At 36.5% G+C, this 21233-nt stretch overlaps 1 protein-coding gene across 2 annotated transcripts in view; it reads left to right on the forward strand.

Moving 5' to 3' along the window:
• PRMT7 (protein arginine methyltransferase 7) overlaps positions 1–21233 on the forward strand; it is a 248103-nt gene that overhangs the window by 131736 nt on the left and 95134 nt on the right. For both annotated transcript variants that reach the window (XM_089798974.1, XM_089798975.1), the window contains exon 8: positions 401–637. In XM_089798974.1, the coding sequence (XP_089655100.1) occupies positions 401–637 (237 nt within the window). The remainder of the gene's footprint in view (positions 1–400; positions 638–21233) is intronic.

Raw genomic sequence — 21233 nt, forward strand, 5'->3', positions numbered from 1 at the left:
TCCACTCCACAATTTTCCCACATCATTGAATGTGTAGGAGAAACTAAAATTTCTATACAAGAAATTCACGTATCACGTATCATGAAAATAATTTCCATAGTTGAATCATTAAGGTTAAAATTGAACATTAATAATTTATTCCTATCAGTATTGATTATTCTAAATTTTAGACATCAATAATGTTTGTAGGCCTATTGTACTGCCATACATGTACCTTTTTACCAAATATATGGTGCTTTCGTACCAAGACAATTGTTTTGTAAAGTTTACTTCTGCATAAATTTATCAAATGGGAGATAAATTGTAGAGTATATAGTTTCATGGTTTCTCCTTTCTTTTTGTTAACTTCCATATGGATCATTGTCTCCTTTCCTTTCCTAAAATCAATCTCTCATTGCAGTTGCAGGGCAGGTCATCTCCTTTATGTGTTGTGGTGGATGATAGTCTACCTCTCTCAATCATTGCAGCTTCCATTTCATCTTCTTCACAGGTTATTTCACTATTTCCAGGCATTGGAAAGATTGGATTGGAATACTTGGATAATGTTGCAGAGAAAAATGGTTTCTCACTTGATCGTGTGCAAGTATTAGGAAAAATGGCAAAGCAACTAACAATGGATGACATTGAAGGGAAAAAGGTATATTTGGATCATATATTTTAATTTGACATTTTATCATTTCTTGAATTTTTTCTCAACCTTATAAGTGATGCAATCTTATTCTTTGAAAGATTGTGTCTCAATGGATTAGACCTGTCAAGTTCCGAAGTTTTAAATTTGTTTTTATAATTCAGGTCACAAATTTTAAATATTTCTACTTGTTGAATACGGCTTTGTGTGCTTTTGTTTTAGATTGGTTCTTATTTGTCTTTGCTTTGTCACCATTCCTAGTTCTTATTGATTACTTTCCCTTTTCAACACAAGATGGGATATCTGAGCCTGGAATTGAATGTTCTCAAGTTAGACTGACTGTTGACTCCACTTAGCAAGAAACAATTGGAATGTATAGAGATGGACATGGAAATCGGACAAATCTGGAAGTCCACTTATAGTTTGCATAAGGAGGACAAGAAAAAATGCAGCGAAAGTATGCACAATTGGACATGGGAACTAGATGTTTGATGTGATGGGGTCATTGCAATGATTTTTAACTGATTTATCAATCCAGGATGGTGTCCATCATTGTAAGCAAGAGAGAAAGGATAAAACTTGTTTACCAGTCTATTCTACAACACACTTGCAGAATTTGAATCTACTCAAGAGCACACTTGCAAAAATTAAAAAGAGCACGAAAGGTAATGGCTAATCAATCTCAGACTTGCAAGAGTAGAAGCGGGTAATTCAATTCACACTTGCTGGAAAATAGATGCCTGGTTGAATCTGATTAACTGTAGTAAATTTTAGAAATGCATTTGCTGGAAATGAAACTTGTTATAACCTATTTGCTTAGGCTAAATCAAGACTATCTGACTCCCCACCTTTTATCAATTGATCATAATGTAGTTATTCAATATCTACATAACCAATCCACTAAGAATGTGAATAAAAAATCCTAATTTAGAGTGTAGTTTATCTAACTCCCAATGAACTGCAACTTTTGTCCTCCATCACACGAGTTTTGTCTGAGTCATTTTCTGTCATTAACTTCTTGTTGAGAATCTCTACAAATGATTTATGGGTTTGATAGCTGGTTGTTTCAGGTTCTCAGTTTGTTTTGAATGTTTGAATTTCATGGGTTTTATAGCTGGTTATTTCAGGTTCTCAGATTGTTTTGAATTTTTTAATTTCAATTAAAAACTAGGGAGAAGTTTTTTTTTTTTGAGGATTGCGTTTTTGCTTTTCCTCTACACTTTATTTTTAAGAAGTCTTCAAGTGCTCAATGTGAATAAAGAAATTATTCTTCAATTCCCTCAACTTAATCTTTCTCAACATCTTGAAAAGTATTCTATTTTCATGTAATAACATTCAAGTGATGTGGGAATTCGAATTATCCTTAGTAGAGAAAGATAAAGTCATGTGCAAGAGATCTCTAGAGCTTGCATGAAACATATACTTTTTCCATTAATTTAGGAATGGTTGATGCAATATGTAAGTAGTCTTGAGAAGTCTTCTTTGACTTTTCATAATGTCTTTGAAGCCTTTACGATGCGGAGTGAAAGTCTTTACACTGCTCTGTGTGTGCTTTCTTTGCTGCTTGTTGCCCCTCTTATACTCAGTTGTGCTCCTCGTACCAACGCCTTCTCTGTTACAAGAAGTGGTTGTTTGTGGCTTCGCAATCTAGATCCCTTTGTGATACACTTGCCCATGACTTGGAATCCTTCTGGCGCACCTTGTTCCCTTGCCACCCTCCACCATCTTCCACCCTCAACTGACACTCTCTGATCTCCCATGCCTCCACTCTTTACTATATCCTTGGTCAGCAACCCATTCTTCCAACCCCTCCACCCATTGCCATCTTTTCACTCTATCCATTGTTAGCGAGGTGTTCAGATTCATGACATGTAGCAAAGCTGCTAATGAGGATGGTTTTCAAGAAGAGCTTTTTGAGCTTGGTATTCTGATATTTTTCTCTTTGCTTTCGATGCTCTTTAATAGAGCGGTGTGCACTCGATTTCTTGATTCTTGGTCGAGACACGTGATTTACTTGATTTACAAGTCCAGACTGGCATCGGACCGTGACAACTACAAGACCATCATGATTAGGCATACCTTTGCTAAGCTTTATGCCACAACTTTAAACATAACTCTTATTAGACTACTTGATAGGAGACAGTGTCGTGCTAGAGAGTAGGCGGGGTTTAGTAGAAATTACCAGACTATGGATCACATCTTGACTTTGTGGGCTATCATTGAGGAGGTTCGACACCGTGCTGTGAAAGTAGACTATTGTTTCGTAGACTTTCGTAAGGCCTTTCACTTCGTTCCTTGAGGGCTCTTTTCTAGAGACAGAGACATTGGTATTTCAGATATTCTTGTGACAACGATTATGAGACTTTACAAGACAGTGGTTGGCAGATTTAGGATTCCAGAGGGCTTTTCTGATCCGATTCAGAGCACCTTCAGGCTGAAACAGGGCTGCCCTCTCCCGCCTACATTATTTGGTATCTATATTGATGAGCTTGAAGCCTTTCTCCATGAGGCTTTGCTCCTCGGTGATGGCTGCTCCTTACACCAAGTTCTGATTTCCATTCTCCTGTTCATCGATGATGTGGTTCTTCTAGCCTCCTCTCTAGAGGGGCTCCAAAGGCTTATTGATGGGCTGACCTCTTTCTGTGACTGCTGTTAGTTGGTGAACTTGAGCAAGACTCGAGTTATGGTCTTCAACTGTTTGAATACTTCACATCTCCACTTCAGCTTCTAGGTTTTGCAGATTGAGATTGTCTCATTGTACACTTATCTCGGTGTCAAGTTTTGTGGTCCTCGCTTCAGTATGAGACTCGTCCACTTGCCAAGAGTGGCCAAGGGGATGGGCTCCTTCGCCCTTCTCGAGAGACAATGCTTCCGACATCACTTCCAGGACACTAAGTCCAAGTTATCCTCGTGGACTCATTGGTTAGACCTATAGTTTTATATCGCTCAGTGATTTGGGGGTCCTCTCTTTTGGATCCGGATTGGGCCTCGATTTGGTGTAGACCCTTCTCCATTGGATCATCCATTGTCATTGATACACTCCACACAGTTTTGTTCTGGCCAAGTTTAGAGCTCACCCTTTTTGGCTTAGCACCATCTTTGATTTGATCTGGTTCATTCACCACCTCATGGGCTTTGCGGACTCAGTAGATGACCGCCATAGATGCTCCTACCTTGCCTACTACTCCTCAGTAGATATTGCTAGATTTGTGGGGGCGACCACAACCCCTTGCTACTACACCTAGGCCACTTTCTTTCTAAGCTCGATCGGGATTAACATTGATCGTCGTTCGCCTTACCAATTCTCTTTGGATACTCACGCCCATCTCCTCCCCTCACGGCAGGAGTTGAATGGGCACATCAGATTAGACAATTATAGACAATACTTTTCCATGCCTTGTATTAGCCCTCCTGGGGGTTCACTTCTGTAGATGTCCTTCGACTTTGAGCACTTTCTAGAGGTCCGTGATGGGATTATTGTTCGTCCTTTTTCCTTGAGCCGATGCTGGTGTCATGCCCTCCGCATCTCCTTAGGGTCATTTAGAGTTGGTTCTCACCAGCTTCGGTGCCAGACAAATCATCATTTGACCAGAGAGGAACGAATTTGCCGCCTTTGCACTTTTTTCGAGATGGAGATAGAGGTCCATTTCATCTTTAGGCTCCCCATCTACTACGAGATTAGAGGCAAGTTCCATTGCTTATTCAGAGATTGCAGTTCCCTCTCAGCCTTTTTCAGTTATTCCGATCAGTGCTATTTAGCTCTTTATCTCTGCGAGACCTCCTAGCTCTAGGACTATACTCTATAGCTCATGTTTCCTTAGAGCTAGGCCTGTGGTAAGCTTATCATAGCCTTTTTTCCGCTCATGCCTCCTTCCAAGGGCATGAAGTAGCTGCCTACTACACTTGTCTCTGTTTACACTAGATTGGTTAGACCTTGTCGCGGATTCCTCAAACAGCGACACCCTATCTCCAGCGTTCCTCAGAGATGAACCCGGACCCTTGCTTGTCTTGGGCCTTACCTCTCGATGTTGGATTTCTTTGTTCCGAGAAAAGATAGCTGGTCATTCTCTCTATTGTTGTTGTTTCCCTTATTTTTCTTTCTTGTTTGTTCTTTCCTGAATGCCTTTTGGCGCTTCTGCTAAGTTGCTCTTTTTTGTACTGTTGTATCTTCCATTCCCTTGGACCCTTGTTGGTCTATTGTTGGACATTAATATCATTATCTTATCTTATCTTATCTATCTAAAGTGTTTGGAGTTATTTTTGTTAATGTCTATGGCTCTCTGCAGAAAGTGTTTTTAGAGAAGACTTCTCTTCACAAGTTATCTAGTAATCCATTCGATTGCACTGTACTATCTTACAACTCAGTGAAAAATATTAGAAGTAATTTGGACTACATTGACTACTAAAAATAAACCAAATATTTTCTTTACAGTATACATTAAACAAGCTAAAGAACTTTTACTCATTACTCTAACTAAATTTAAGGCGGTGGTGCCAAATGTTTGCTACTATACGTGGTAAATTACATACATGGAATAATAATAATACAAATGACAATGCATACCAGATATAGGAGTTAAACATATCTTTATTTGTTTGTAAATTCATTACAAATAAGAAGACTAGGGATGATTGGCCAAAGATTACAATTCATTCGTTTATACACCTCATTTATCAAAGGCGCGAGTGCAAACCTCAAAGGCGGAGGCACCCAGGAGCCCACAGTGAGTATATCCCTGAACATCCAAAGGCATCCAAAGGGAGATTTTATGCTTGAAATATCCCAAATGGATATTTTCTCTACTACTGCTATAATGTTTAATTATATATAAATTATATTTTCTTGTAGATTTTTCTTTGATCTTATAGAGTTAGACAGAAGTTGCAAAAGAATGTTGTTTCTTTTTGTATTTTTTAGAATATAGGTATTACAATGAATAAATAACAGTAATTGATAAAATAGAAGTGATAGAAATCATATGCAACAATACATACTAATCTGGAAATGATTCTAAAACCATACCAGCAGAGTCTGATTTATTTCAGAATAGTTCCAATACAGATGTACTTCAAACAAGGTTGATGCCAGCTGAAAATGGGATCCAAGAGAGTTGCTATAAAGAAACACCAAGCTGAACCAAAGCGGCTGCCTTCCGTAAAAATCCACTGCCTGCAAAGTGTGACTGCAATACTAGAAATCAGTCCCCTGCCTTGATCAAACTGTATGCATAAAAACCTTCAAATCTGATCTTGTTGAGGGCTACGTTCCAACAAATTTGCTCTCAGCACTCAGGTTTGCGTCCTAGGTGAGGAATGCTCTTCCAGAGCAATGGCGTCCGAAATAGGTTGACAAAATGATAAAAGATACTCACTTTTAGGTTACCATCTTTTTATATCCCCTCTCCAAGGAAAATCGAACTCTAAAGGAACCTTAAAGTGGATTTCATTTGAACTTTATAATATAACATTATTTTCCCAATAAAAGCGTCCAAATAGAGAGAAATCATTACTTTATTAATGACAAATAGCTCCAAGCATCAAATAAGTCCTGACAAATGATAATCAAATAGTAGAGACTGAGCTCTTTCCAATGAGCTATCACACATAGGCAAATTGATCCAAATGGAGCCAAAAAACTCCTTATTACTTCGAAATGGCTAAACACTTAGCTTTATTTAAATTATTAAAATGCTAACTTAGGAGAATATTTAAATATATTAAAATATTTTCCAAGTAGCCAAGGAACAACCCAAACATCTCCAAAACATGAAACTGAGTTTGTCACTTGCGTGTGATTGATGCCGAACAACTTGAGCCAACTGGCAGTCTCACCCTCAAATCTAGGGATACTCCTAAAAAATAATGAACACACTCAAATCTCCTGAAATTGAGATCAGGGATGATCTCATAGAACCTCAACTCTGGAAAAAGTCACAACCTCCTAAAAGGTAGGAATCTTCTCCTAAAATCAAGGAATTGCCTTCTAAAATCAAGGAACTACTCTCAATTGATCTACTACTGCCTGAAATACCAAATCCGGACACTGAAAACCCTGATTGAGTCCCCGATCACCACTACCAACCTATAAGACCCCATAATAGGCTAACTCTCATGTCACTGCCAGATAGAGATAAAGAGGGGACATGACAATGCTCCCTATGGGCTTCCGGGTAATATCAGTTTGATTGAATGCCAATATCAAGATAAATATTAATTGCACTATAAATAAATGATTAGAAAACTAGAAGTAAATAGGTATGCACAAAGATATTGTATTACATATGAAACCCTCATAGCATACAATCTGCACTTGCAAATATATTTGTACTTGCTAGGAATTCGATTTCTTTTCCGGATTCAATTTCCTTTTCTTCTCTACTTGTGACGTCCTTGAGATATGTTTGTTTATTCAAATATATATCTAGCTCAATGGGAATGGGGAGACATTAGAGAGAAGTGTCTTTAAATTGTGCCTTTCCATAGCTTAAACACTTAGTTACCGGTTTGAGTTTAGTTTAAAATACGGGTTCAAAGAACTAGTTTGCTGGCACGGCAAAATTTTGGAAAGGGTTTTGGGTTCGTTCATACAAAAAAATGTAAAAATTATAAAAAATTATAAATATCCATATTTATGAAGCCTAGAAGCATAGAGTATCATAAAATCATATGATGCAAACTAAGTTAATCATTTAAACAACAAAAACACCATATGCATAAACTTTAAACACGTAAGTTACTAAGTTGTAATGATAGCATCATGAATAAAGATCATCCATCATAATTTCAATTTTCAAGTTCAACATCAGAGATTCAAAACATTAAAACTTAAATGTAAATCGTTATCCTTGAATCGTAACAGCAAGTTCAAGTATCATTGTTTCAACTTCAAGTCAAGTAATCATAATTTATAAAATTTTAGTATTCTTCTTTTTCTTCTTCTTCTTCTAGTAGTCCTTCCACATTAGTTGACTCAGCAATAGAGCTAAGGCCAATGGGATCAGCACCAACAATAGTAGTATGGGCATCAAAATCTTCGAAGTCTTCAATTGTAAGCCGAGAAGCAGAAACATTCAAATCAGCCAACTCTGCATCTACATCCTACCTCTTTGTCTCCCGTTCTTTGTATTCTTTAGTCTTGTGCCAGAGGAGACGCAAGTTGTAATGCACATACACCAAGTTTTCCGCTCTTTTTGATTGCAACCTATTGCACTTCACTGAATGGATGAAAGAATATGTGCTCCAATTTCTCTCTGAAGCAGATGAACTAGCAATTTGTGAAGACGAGACATGTAAACAATTAAAATAAAATTTAAATTATATAACTTGAATCTTAGAATTTCTAACAGTTTTTTTAGACAAAGGAAACTAATAACAATTTTTTAAAATTAAACTTACTTGTGATATCAGTTTGATTGCAAGGGGCTGCAACCTTTGAAATCTTTGGCCGTGGTGGTACCACTAACTATGAGCATCCTTCCTAAACTGATGACAAAGAGCATCATCATTTAAATTTTTTGCTTCCACACATTGTATGAACTCATCCGTAATCAAATCTTGCACTTCATCATCAGGAAAGATTATTTCAAATGCTGCTTTGTATCCATCAGACACTTCTATGTCTCTATAGGGTGGTAGTGTTCCCAGAAGATCAATATATTGGGTGCTATAGTATTTGGGCGTCAATGCATAGGCAAGAAAATGTAGAGGAGTGGTCATTTTGTTCCATCTTTCTATAACAATTGCTCGCAATTGTTTAGAGAAGGTTTCTTGAGGATCTTGTTCCTTTTCATTTACAATTTGCTTGATCTTCTCAAGCATTGAGTCTATGCCATCATGGATCTCTTCAAGGCAAGGCCCATCCATGCCTGCTTACCTAAGCATGATCATAATGGGTGCAGTGAGATTAATGAGATATTCCACACATTCCCACCAATTTTCATCCAATATCCTCCGCCTTATTGTGGTTGCTCTCTCAATATTCCTTTGCTGCCATATAGCTCAATTGTTGCTGGTTACCATTTTGGTAAGTGCCTCTTTCACTTGCATAAGTCGTTTCAAGATGATTACATTTGATGCAAAACATGTCTCAATAACCTTTAACATAAAATAGAGCAAAAACAATACAAACCGTTAGATACATAGTTGATAAAAGAATATACAATGTACATCATTACATAATCAAAAAATCAGAAATTGTAAGATACTATTTTTAAAAAAAAATTAACTAACTTTAGTTCAAGTTTACTTACCTTCATCAACTCCAAACATGAAAACATTCTGAATATCCCTTGAGTCATGTAGTGGTTTGTGATGAACATTTGGATGTCCTCAACTTCTGCATACATCTCCTTGATCCATTGAATAGTCTTCCCAATCTTTTGTAGCATAAGATTGAATGAGTTAACTGCACAATGTGTCCAAAAAATCTGGTGGTATCTCTCTTCAACTAACAAACCAGCAGCTCTACAATTCTTTGCGTTGTCTAGTAATGGCTTGGACAACGTTTCTTGCACCCACTTGTTCAATGACCTCAATTAGGATGTTAGTGTTAGGATTAACCTCAGATAGAAATAAAAATTACATGCAAATATAAACAATATTAGAAAATAATAGATCACACAGAAGAGAACACAAGACACCAAGATTTAATGTGGTTCACCCAAACCCTGGGCTACATCCACCAAATAGTAAGTCCAATATTATTACGATCCCGTGATTACAACCCGATTACAATCCGTAATCCCTTATAGCTCAATATGAAAAATACCCAACCCTAAGCCCTTTTATACAAGTATTTTTTTGCCACTTTAGGGTTACAACTTTTCGGCCATATGTCGGGCATACGTGGAAATCGTGGGAAATCAAGAGAAAAATCAAAGGGGAAGAGGTCTCAATTGAGAGGACCAAACAATTGTTGGTACTGTGGGAAACCAAGGCATAAGAAGAAAGATTGTTAGACTCAAGAGAAAAATGAAGGAGATAAACTAGAAGGGAACAAGGAGGCAAATGTGGTACGTAACAAATTTGAAGAGGATGCTTTGCTTCTTTCTTTAGAAAGTATTGATGATTCATGGGTTTTAAATTCTGTTGCTTCATTTCATTCTACACTTTATAGAGGTTATTTTATTGATTATGTCCAAGGAGATTTTGGGCTTGTTTATTTGAGGGATAATGAACCCTGTCAGATTGTTGGAAAGGGAAAAGTTAAGATTAAGTTGTAGAATGAGAATCATTGGCTACTACATGAGGTAAGATATGTTCCAAGGCTGAGTAGGAATTTAATTTTAGTAGGGCAACTCGGTGATGAGGGTTGTGTAGTTACTTTTAATCATAAAAGTTGGAAGGTTTCAAAAGGTTCCCTTGTAGTAGGAAAAGGTGTGAAAGTAGGCAATTTATATCTTTGTATAGGTCATACTGTTCCTTCTACTTTGATTGTTTTAGAGATAAATGAATGTTCAGGAACAGTTGCTGCAGTTGAGCAAGGAGAACAAACAGTTGCTATAGATTCCGATACAACATTATGGCACAACAGACGGGCACACGAGTGAGAAATGTATGAAAGTACTTCATTCAAAGCAAGTTTTACCAGGTCTGAAATGCATTAATATGGATTTCTATGAGAATTGTGTACGGAAAACAAAAGAGAGTGAGTTTTGTGAAGACTGTGAAGGAAAATAAAAATGAGAGATTAGAGCTTGTGCATAGAGATGTATGGGGACCAACTCAAGTATCTTCCCTTGGTGACTCTCATTATTATGTTATATTTATTGATGACGCAACTCAAAACATATGGATTTATTTCCTTAGACAAAAATTTGATGTATTTCAAACTTTCAAAAAATGGAAATGCTTGGTTGAAAATGAGATTGGTTAGAAATTACAATGTCTCAGATTTGATAATGGTGGTGAGTATTGCAGTCTTGAATTTGAAGATTATTGCTCCACTAATGGTATTCGTAGACAGAAAACTGTTCCATGGACTCCGCAGGAAAATGGAGTGGTTGAACACACGAATAGGACTATAATGGAGTGTGCAAGGAGCATGAGGTTACATGCTGGGTTGCCCTTAAACATGTGGGTGGAGGCTGTTAATATTGCTGTATATTTGGTCAATAGAGGTCTCTCTACTCCTTTGGGCTGTGGTATTCCCAAAGAAGCATGGAATGGTAAGAAGGTCAGTTATTCTTTTCTCAAAACCTTCGGTTGTGAAGCATTTGCTCATATAGATTCTGAATATAGAACCAAGCTTGAAGCTAAGTCAAAGAAATGTGTATTTGTTGGATATGGCATTGATGAGTTTGGTTATAGGCTTTGGGATTTTGAAAATCGTAAAATTGTAAGAAGCAGGGATGTCATATTCAACAAGAAATTGTTGTACAAAGATCTGTTGCAACATGAGAAGAAAGAAGATGATTATGTAGTTCTGCATGATACTCCAAAAGATGATGTTTCAAAAATTTCTCATGATCTGCAACAATCGCAACAACAAGTCCCACACATCCTAATGAATGTTAGACGGTCAACAAGGCTAAGTAGACCTCCAGAAGGATTTTCACCTTCTTTGTACTCTATTTTACTAATAGACGCTGGTGAACCTGAATGTTATGATGAAGCTGTGTAGGTGGATACTAAGATTCAGTGGGAATTTGTAATGGTAGACGAAATGGACTCGTTGACAAGTAAGATTTGGGATTTATGCAAGTTGCCTGTAGGTAAACGACCTTTACATAATAAATGGGTTTACAGATTGAAACAAGAGGATTGAGGTGAGAAAAGATTGAAAGCCAGGTTAGTTGTAAAAGGATTTGCACAGAAAAAAGACATTGATTTTGATGAGATATTCTCTCCTGTTATAAAAATGACTTCTATTTGTATAGTTTTAAGTATTGTGGCTATTGAAGATTTGCATTTGGAGCAGCTTGATTTTAAAACAACATTCCTTCATGGTGATTTGGATGAAGAGATATATATGGCACAACCACAAAGATTTGAGGTCAAAGGTAAGGAGAACTTAGTGTGCTTATTGAAGAAAAGTTTATATGGCTTGAAGCAAGCACCTCGGCAATGGTATCTGAAATTTGACAATTTTATGCATGAGCATGGATATAATAGGTGTCACTCAGATCATTGTGTTTATTTTAAGAGGTTGGATGATGATAGCTGCATTATTTTATGTTTATATGTTGATGATATGCTTGTAGCTGATAAGGGGTTAATAGAACAGTTAGCACGATCATTTGCTATGAAGGATTTGTAGGCAGCAAAACAAATCCTTGGTATGAAGATTTGTAGAGATAGGAAGAACAAGATACTGACATTATCTCAGGTTGATTATATTGCGAAGGTGTTGCAATGTTTATCTACGGAGCATGCTAAAGCTGTCAGCACACCTTTATCTTTTAAATATTTACCACTTGATTTCATAAACAATCAATGAATTCTCTCCTTTGTGTTTGTATTCATTTATATATTTCATTGTGAGAAGGGATGTGTCTATTCAAATTAGATTTGTTATATTTATTATTTTTTATATTAATACTTTAATATTAAAATATTATTATATATGTGAATCATATCATATACAATTTATTTCTCTATTAAATATTATGATTATAATGTAATATCATATTATATGGTAATGATTTGTATATGATTTGTTTATATTTTTACATAAGTCTCTTTCTTATTCAGATGTTGCATTTGATATTATGACATTAAATTTATGATCCTATATAATATTTATATGTACAATCATCATATATTATTATTAATAGATAATATACTATTATTATTTCATTCAATATTACTATATTTATCTAAGTAACGTATTATTATTATGCCAAAATATATTATTTTATATTATAACTCTTTTATTTCACTATTATGATTAGGGGATGTGACAATCCACCCTTCCTCAAATTGCTTGTCCTCAAGCAATAATCACTTTCATGTATGTTTTCTTGAAAAGTCAACATATATGGTATACACTAGGATGCAAGAATCCATAAGACATATATGAATTTTATATCTTAATGCATGAAAAAATAAAGTGTTCACGAGTTCTTGTAAACATGAAGCATACATGAAGAAGGCAGATAAATGCATGAAAACAAGAGTATATGCGAAGAAGACACATTAATGCATGAAGACACGAAGCATACATGATGTAGACAAATGAAGACACAATGTAAACACACAATACACATATTATGCAATTCCTTGATTGTGAACCTGCAACCACAAAATCATTAGTACACATTCATATACCTGCACCAAGGAATACAAGTTAGTACATATACGTGTACTTTCAAAGAAAGTAATAGTTTTAATTACAAAAAATAGCTCTACTGTAATGTCGCTACTTGTAAGGGCTTATAATATTGTCCTATTTTTCCAAGGAATCAATTTAAAAGATTATCTTGTCATTATTTAACCAAAATAATTCTTCATATAGGTATATATTCATATCCTATCAATTACATTGTACGTATAGGCTAGGTCACCCGGGGATTGGACAAGAAAATCACATTAAAGGCTTGACAAGACCTTGGTCCTTGCCTTTCAAATGGATACCCTCCATTTCTCACCATGCCTATATGGTATACCATACCATAGTCCTCGAAACATTGTGGTGGGGTCCCATAGCTCGATAAACCTAAACCCAAGAGTCGGTATATACCCCTCTTGTCTTAGGACTCAGCCCTACCCAGCCCTACCCTCTTACCCACCTAGTTTCTTACTAATTAACATAATCTTGGGATCATTTTAGAATCATTACTTCTTAATGATTGCCTTACTAAAGTACTCAGTTGTTGTAGTGGAGTCCCATAGCTTGATAAGTCTAAACCCAAGAGTGGAATGCATCCATCTCTTGCCTTAGGGATCAGCCCTAACCTCTTACCTACCTTGTCCTTTCCTCATTAACATGCATTTCCAATTTATCTTGAATCATTTTGTTTTGATAGTTAATAATTAAAGAAATAATTTCATATATTATATTACCACTTCTTATCATTACCATTTATATTCTATAAGTTTCATTATACTTTTCTTCTTCCCCCGTTTCTTTGTTGGATTCTTGGTTTCTTATAATGATCATGTTTTCTTTTGCTCGACTATTTGGAAGAATCAAATTTATTAAGTTGGAGCTTGTCTTCCTTCAAATTCAACGCGAGGCAACTCTTTCCAACGAAGAATTTCTCCTCATCTTCAAAGTTTGGCAAATGGAAAATATATTGTATATTCTCATCCTTCGATGCTTTTTGTTTTGTGGTTGATTTAGTGATGATCAGTATAGCTTTTAGAACACATTAATTCTATAGTAGTATAGAAACTAATCATTCCAATGTCTTAGTGGTCAATACTTCTATATTATCGATGTTCAAGTTCATTATCAAGAAGTCTCTCATTAAAATAATTGATCTGAATTATAAGATCCCATATGATGATTTGACATCTCACACAAAATCCTATAAAATTTTGACAATCTTCCCTTATAATTGGATGCGCATGTTTGTTATTTGATGATGATGCTATATTCACCAATCTGATTATAAGAGTCCATTTGCTTACTTCTTCTCAACATGACTTCTTCAATATAGCTTTCATTTGTATTAAATCCACATCTCGCTCACAAAAGCAAAGAGGGCTTTTGTGATAATAAATGCTTGTATTTTCTCCATCACTTTGGTTCTCTTTATTTTATTTTATATGCACTTCTCTTGTTATTGGTCTTTGTTCCTTTCACTCTTTTGGGTGATGTTTGATGTGATTTAGGGTTCCAAGCTTAAATAATTTTAAATATATTTAGTGAGTATGGTCTCCTTAATTCCTGCAAGCTTGTCCACGATGGTCGTGTCCTCAAGGCTCTTTCTATGGTGGCAACATCACATACCTTCTTCTTTTACATGCATTCGTAACCAAGGCCTGAGATACCCTTTTGGGCACAAGAAGAATAAGTACAAATTAAAATACTAGAGTTTTATGTCAGTTGAATTCCTTTATTCCAACACTTTCCCAAAATTTTACTTGCATTCCTTTGGTCATTAGTAGACTTTTTAATACAATTTACTTTTCTCAATGTGATGCCTTGGCTAAATTCTTTCGTCTATAAATATTATTATCTCTTGTTACATATACCAGCCATCATAACAATTAATTTGCTACTCATATGACATCGCAAGATGACATATATGAATGCAATTGCGCCTTGGACATCTCTTTCCACACTTTACGGTGGATAAACAATATTAGTCCAATATCATATTCTCTTAGTTGATCATTCAACTTACAATCTTTGGAGATGAATTAAATTATATCAATATAAATCATTGATTGTAAAGTGACTAATCCTTTCCTTAATCTTTTCTATTAAGATGTTCTCTCTTCCCACTGACTGGTTCTTAAGTTTTTTATTTGCAAATAATTGTCTCTGTGCTAATATATTTTATCTACAATGGTCTCCTATTTCTGTTACAAACGTAAATGGAAAAATACTTGACTTAATAATTAGAGAACAAATGATCTATATATACAAAGAGGAGAGTCAAATAGAATAGAAACATTCTATTCTAGACTACACCTAAATATTAGAAACATTCTAATATTTACAGAGATACAATAAGATATAATAGTGAGCATTAAAAAGAAACATAAAGATCATTCTAATACCCCCCTTAATGCTCAATCTATTTACTACACCAATAGATCCCCTGAATTTAACAAACTTGTCAAGACCAAGGGGTTTTGTGAAAATATCTGCTGGTTACTCTGAGGTAGGGACATAGAGTAACTGAATATATCCATCTTCTACTAATTGTTGGATGTAAGGGCAATGAAGCTCTATGTGCTTGGTTTGTTCATGAAACACTGGGTTCTTGGCAAGTTTGAGTACTCCTTGATTGTCTGAAAACAAAGAAGTCGGAACTGCTTGAGGAATATGCATATCTGCAAGCATTTGAAGGAGCCAAACTGCTTCACAAGCTGCCTTGACAGCTCCTCTATATTCTACTTATGTAGAGTAGAGTGCCCGTGGTTGTTGCTTCTTACTGGTCCAGGTAACTGTTGCAGATCTGATACTGAACACATAGACAGAAGTAGATTTCCTATCATCAACTGAGCCGGCCCAATCAAAATCGATGAATCCACTGAGTTGAGGAGTAGCACTCCTTGTGTAAAGAAGAACATAATCTGAAGTACCATGTACAGAGCGCAAGACACACGTTTTGCTACAATCTAGTGATCAGTCTTGGGGTTCGTCATGAACCGTGAGATGTAGTTGATTGCAAAACTAAGATCAGGTCTAGTAGTAGTAAGGTAGATAAGTGTCATGTCCCCACTCTAGCTCAGTCTAACAGAGACATTTGAGTCAGCTTATTATGGGGTCTTGTAGGCTGACAGGGTTGGATAGAGACCCAATATGGTTATTCAGTGTTGGGGACTTGGTTTTCTGGTGGGTATTGATCAGCTAGGTGACGTTCCTTGTTTTTAGGAGGCAGTTCCTACATTTATGGGGTTCATTCCTACTTTTTAGGAGGTATGATCATGCCCAGGGCTGGGTTTCCATGAGATGACCCTTTGGGTTCAGTTTCAGAGGGATAGGGCTTATTTCCTAAATTTTAGGAGCATCCCTAGATTTTAGGGATGAGACTGCCAGTGGATCCTTGATTTCCGACTTCAGTCACAGACAGGTGACAGGATGATTTTATGGTTTGTGATGTCAGTTGGGCAGTTTGTGGCTATTTGGGTTATATTTTTAATATTTCCTAAGTTAGCGTTTAATATTTAAATAAGGCTAAGTTAATAGCCATTTTGGAGTAATAAGGGAATTTTGGCCTCATCTGGATGTGTATCCCATGTTATGATAGCTTGTTGGAAAGTTCTTGAAATTCTCTAAATCTTCCTCTTTGGTCTCAGGGCAATTCGGTGAGTGGATTTATTACTATGGTGGAAAAGGTCATTTTCTAGTGACATGGTCACTTTAAAATAAGATTTAATTCATTTTTATAGCCAACGCCAATTGGGGGTCACTTTAGGGTTCGAATTGCTTTGCAAGGGGTTATAAGGAGATGGGCGCCATTTCTCATCATTATGTAGATTTTTCAAACACTTCTTTTCAGATTTGCTTTGCTTGAGCGATTTGCATTTTGGGACGCAAACCCTAGGGTAATTGCTGGCTGGGACGTAACCCTCAGCAGCATTGGGTATTTACAGGCTGGGATGTAACCCTCAGCAGTATTTGGTCTTGGAATTTTTAGTGGTATCAGCTGTTATCAGGGAAGGAGGACGCCATTTCAGCTTGGGTCTGCAGTATTGTTTAGCTGGGCACGATTATTGGTACGTGGGAAAGTGAGCCTTGCAGCAGTAGCCACCATTTGCAGCACTTTGAAATATAGAGAGTCGGATAATTAGCAGCAGACGTTTGCATGTTCACAGTCCTTTCCATCAGCCAGTTTGGCGTCATTGTTAGGGAAAATGTACTGGATCCTTTATTTGGCTCTATAATTCAGAGATCTGCCTGGTACGATTTGTATCAATTATGATTTTGCTGCATATTGTTATTTATTTTTAAACTCTTTTCATATCATTTGCTCCTTCTCATTTCTATGTTGAATAATCATCAAAAACGCAAAAACAAACAAACTCTTCTGCATTTCCGTCTAGTTCTACAAGAAAACTTTAATAAACAGGAAAAAGAAAATTAAAAAGAAAAAATATAATAAAGCTACAGCAGATTAGCGGCAGAGATCCATCAAGGATCTTTCAGCGAAATCGGTGAATCCACTGAGTTGAGGAGTAGCACTCCTTGTGTAAAGAAGAACATAATCTGAAGTACCATGTACAGAGCGCAACACACACGTTTTGCTACAATCTAGTGATCAGTCTTGGGGTTCGTCATGAACTGTGAGATGTAGTTGATTGCAAAACTAAGATCAGGTCTAGCAGTAGTAAGGTAGATAAGACTACCTACTAGTTGCTTGAAGAGTTTCATCTACAAGAGAAGAATCAGCTTGTGTAGCCAATTTCAGACCAGTCTCCATAGGAGTGGAGGCAGGTTTGCAATCCTGCATGCGATACTTGTCAAACAAATTTTTGGCATACTTGGACTGAGACAAAAAAATACTGTTGTCAGTTTACCAAACCTCAATACCTAAACAATAATGAAGCAATCTGAGATTTGTTATATCAAAAGGTCTGCATAGATCCTATTTGATTTCTGAAATCAAATGTTTTGAACTCCTAGTAATGATCAAATCATCCACATAGACAACAAGAAAAAGAATATCATTACCAGAGTGCTTAATAGACAGATTATTGTCTGACGGGCTATGCTGAAATCCCTGAGCAGCCAAGTACTAATCAATCTTTATGTACCAAGCGCGAGGGGCCTATTTAAGACCATAGAGGGTTGCGTCATGTAGACTTCTTCCTGTAATTCACCATTGAGAAAAGCTCTCTTCACATCCATTTGATGAACTTTCCAACCATACTAAGCTGCAATGGCAAGAAGAAGGCGAATAGTGCTCATCTTGGCTATCGGGGCAAAGGTCTCCTCATAGTCAATGCCTTCGCATTGGGTGAATCCTCGAGCAACAAGTTCGGCTTTGTATTTGTCCTAGGTACCATTTGCATGGTACTTGACCTTATAGACCCATTTATAGCTAATGGGTTTCTTCCCAGGAGGGAGATTTGAAAGAACCTAGGTGTTACTCTTTTGAAGACTTTGAAGCTCAACATCCATTGCTTGTTCGCATTCTGGAATTCCTTTGGCTTTTGCATATGCCTGGGGCTCAGGGATACTGTGGATGTTGGCCATAAGAGCAACATTAATTGTGTTGTGCTGAATGCTCTTATTTCTGGAGGTTCTACCCTTAGTGAGTTCATCAGGACGAAGATCACTAATCATTTGAATCCACCATTTTGGCCAAAGAGTAGAGGAGCCAATATCAGATGCTATCGGAATAGCTGGATGAGGAGCAGGAGCAGGAGCTGTATTATCTGGAGGTGGTGTATCAGTAGCATCAGATGACTCATATAAAATAGAAGGACCCAAGTCAGAGATTGCTGAAGACTGAATCTCAGAATGTGGTGGGGAGGCAGAGAGCTGAAATGGTTTGAGTTCCTCATCAAACACAACATCATGACTAAAGATTAAATGATCAATGTTTACATCAATCAGTCTGTAGGCCTTATGTGTGTGATTGTATCTTGTAAACATGAGTTTTTGGCTTTTTGAATCCAACTTAATGCGTTTGGCATCAAGAATCCATACATATGCTAGAGAGCCAAAAACTTTCAAATGGTTGATCCTAGGTTTGCGACCAAACCAGGCTTCCTCAGGAGTCTTATGGTTAACTGCAAGGGTGGGTGACCAGTTAAGAAGGTAGATAGCTGTGGATACTGCTTCTGCCCAATATTTTCTAGGAACATTTCTATGTTCTAGCATAGCCCTAGTCATTTCTGTGATGGTATAGTTTCAATGCTCTACAACACCATTTTGTTGAGGGGTGTGAGGTGTGGTGAACTGACGTCTAATGCCATGAGTAGTATAGAAGGTAGAGAAAGTAGAAGAACAAAATTCCCTCCCATTATCAGTCCTAAGAGTATGGATGGGGGAACCAGACTCTTTTTTCTACTAGGGCTTTAAATTGCTGAAATATAGGAAAAGCATTCGATTTCTGCTTAAGAAAATATACCCACATTTTGCGACTGAAATCATTCACAAAGAGTAAGAAGCACCTGTTCCCAATAACAAAAGGAGTATTCATAGGACCACATACATCAGTGTGGACCAATTGGAGTACTTTAGATGCCCGCCATGATTCACCATCCTTAAATGGTGTTCTATGTTGCTTCATTGCTTGGCAAGCTCCACAAACACAATGGTTCTGTGTCTAGATATTAGGTAGGACATGGACTAAATTATCTCGAGCAAGTTGTGTAGATATTGAATGTTTAGGTGACCATATCGCTGATGCCAAAGGCTGTTGAGAGCGGATGATATGGCGATGAAGGCACACTCAAGGGAATTGCTTGAATCTACAAGCCTATAAATACCATGATCCTCAAGACCGACCTCAAGTGTAGTGCGAGAAGCACAATCAATAATCGAACACTTATTTCCACTGAAAACGACATCCAACTGAGGGGAGTGCTTCATAATAATACGCTGTCGAAATCCAGAAATAATATGCTATCGAAATCCAGATCTGCTGGCTCAAAAATTGAGGCACCTAGAAAAATCTAACGACAACCCATTTGAGATCTCAAAAAGCCCACCGAGAATATGTATTTAAAATATTTTTCCGACCCCAAAATTTAGGATTTTGGGCAAAACCCTAGCCAGCAGATTGGAGAGTCGATTTTGCAAAAAAATGGCAATTTCTTGGAAAGAAATGGCCGATTTTTGTCTTATATTTTTGGCACAAAGTGGTATTTGCAAGTAGATATTAGTTTGGCCTCTGAATTCCTCCAAAATCTGTTGAAGATGTGCGAATGGGAGTCAAATTGGTTGCAAGAATAGACCCGCATCCAGATGCGTTTGGCGATTTTTGTCAACCCTAGTTTAGGAATTTGCTTCAGACCGAAAAACCCTAGGAAAAAATCGTGATTTTTATAGAGGATTTGCAGATCCGACTTTCAAATTTTGTAGACGATTTGCAAGGGAAGAAAACACACGATTTTCCAAGGAAGGACCAAAGATGTGTCGCAAATTTCAAAGTCGAACCTGTGATTTGCAAAACCAGACGCAACAAAAGAAATAGCGATTTTCAAAGAGAAATTTTGAAAAAAAAAAAAGATAATTTCAATAAAGAAATTTTAATTTTTTTTTTGAAAAATTACTCTAGCTTTGATACCATGTTACAAATGTAAATGGCAGAATACTTGACTTATTAATCAAAGACCAAATGATCTATATATACAAAGAGGAGAGTCGAATAGAATAGTAACATTCTATTCTAGACTACACCTAAATATTAGAAACATTCTAATATTTACAGAGATACAGTAAGATACAATAGTGAGCATTATAAAGAAACATAAAGATTATTCTAATAATTTCTTCCATGAAAATTCCCTTGTTGATAAGAGTTTAATTTCTATTGTTTCAAATTGAATATATATATATATCTTATGTCATCTTCTGCATGGAGTTTTGTTACTCTTTCAAACATAATTTCCCATTCTTCGTATAATGTGTATTTATTTTTTTCATCTTATTTTTTTAAGTGCCATGAATACTGATAGTGTTTATGTTTGATACCATGGAAGAGTAATGTGTTTTTGAACCTTTTTAGAGATGACTACAAAGGCCATCTAAATAAAATCACCCCTCTCTCTATTGGATGTGATCTATCAAAATATTTATTGCTAACTATGGTTGGACACTTCTGACTACGTTCGCCAGGACGCCTTTTCCACTCCCATGTATTTATCTTTACTAATCTGATTGTGAGTTGGTTAGCTTGGTGTCATTGCACGATAGAAGACATTGGATTCAATCTGTGCAATCTTTACGTATTCAATGTGTTTTAGTTCTCCTTCATATTGTCGATGTCCTTCGCCATTTGTGCTGAGGATGCTTCCAAGATGCTTGCAGTGTCTT

Source organism: Cupressus sempervirens, chromosome 9 (assembly GCF_028749045.1).
Source record: "Cupressus sempervirens isolate cs-2001-9-10 chromosome 9, ASM2874904v1, whole genome shotgun sequence".
NCBI classification, from domain to species: domain Eukaryota; kingdom Viridiplantae; phylum Streptophyta; class Pinopsida; order Cupressales; family Cupressaceae; genus Cupressus; species Cupressus sempervirens.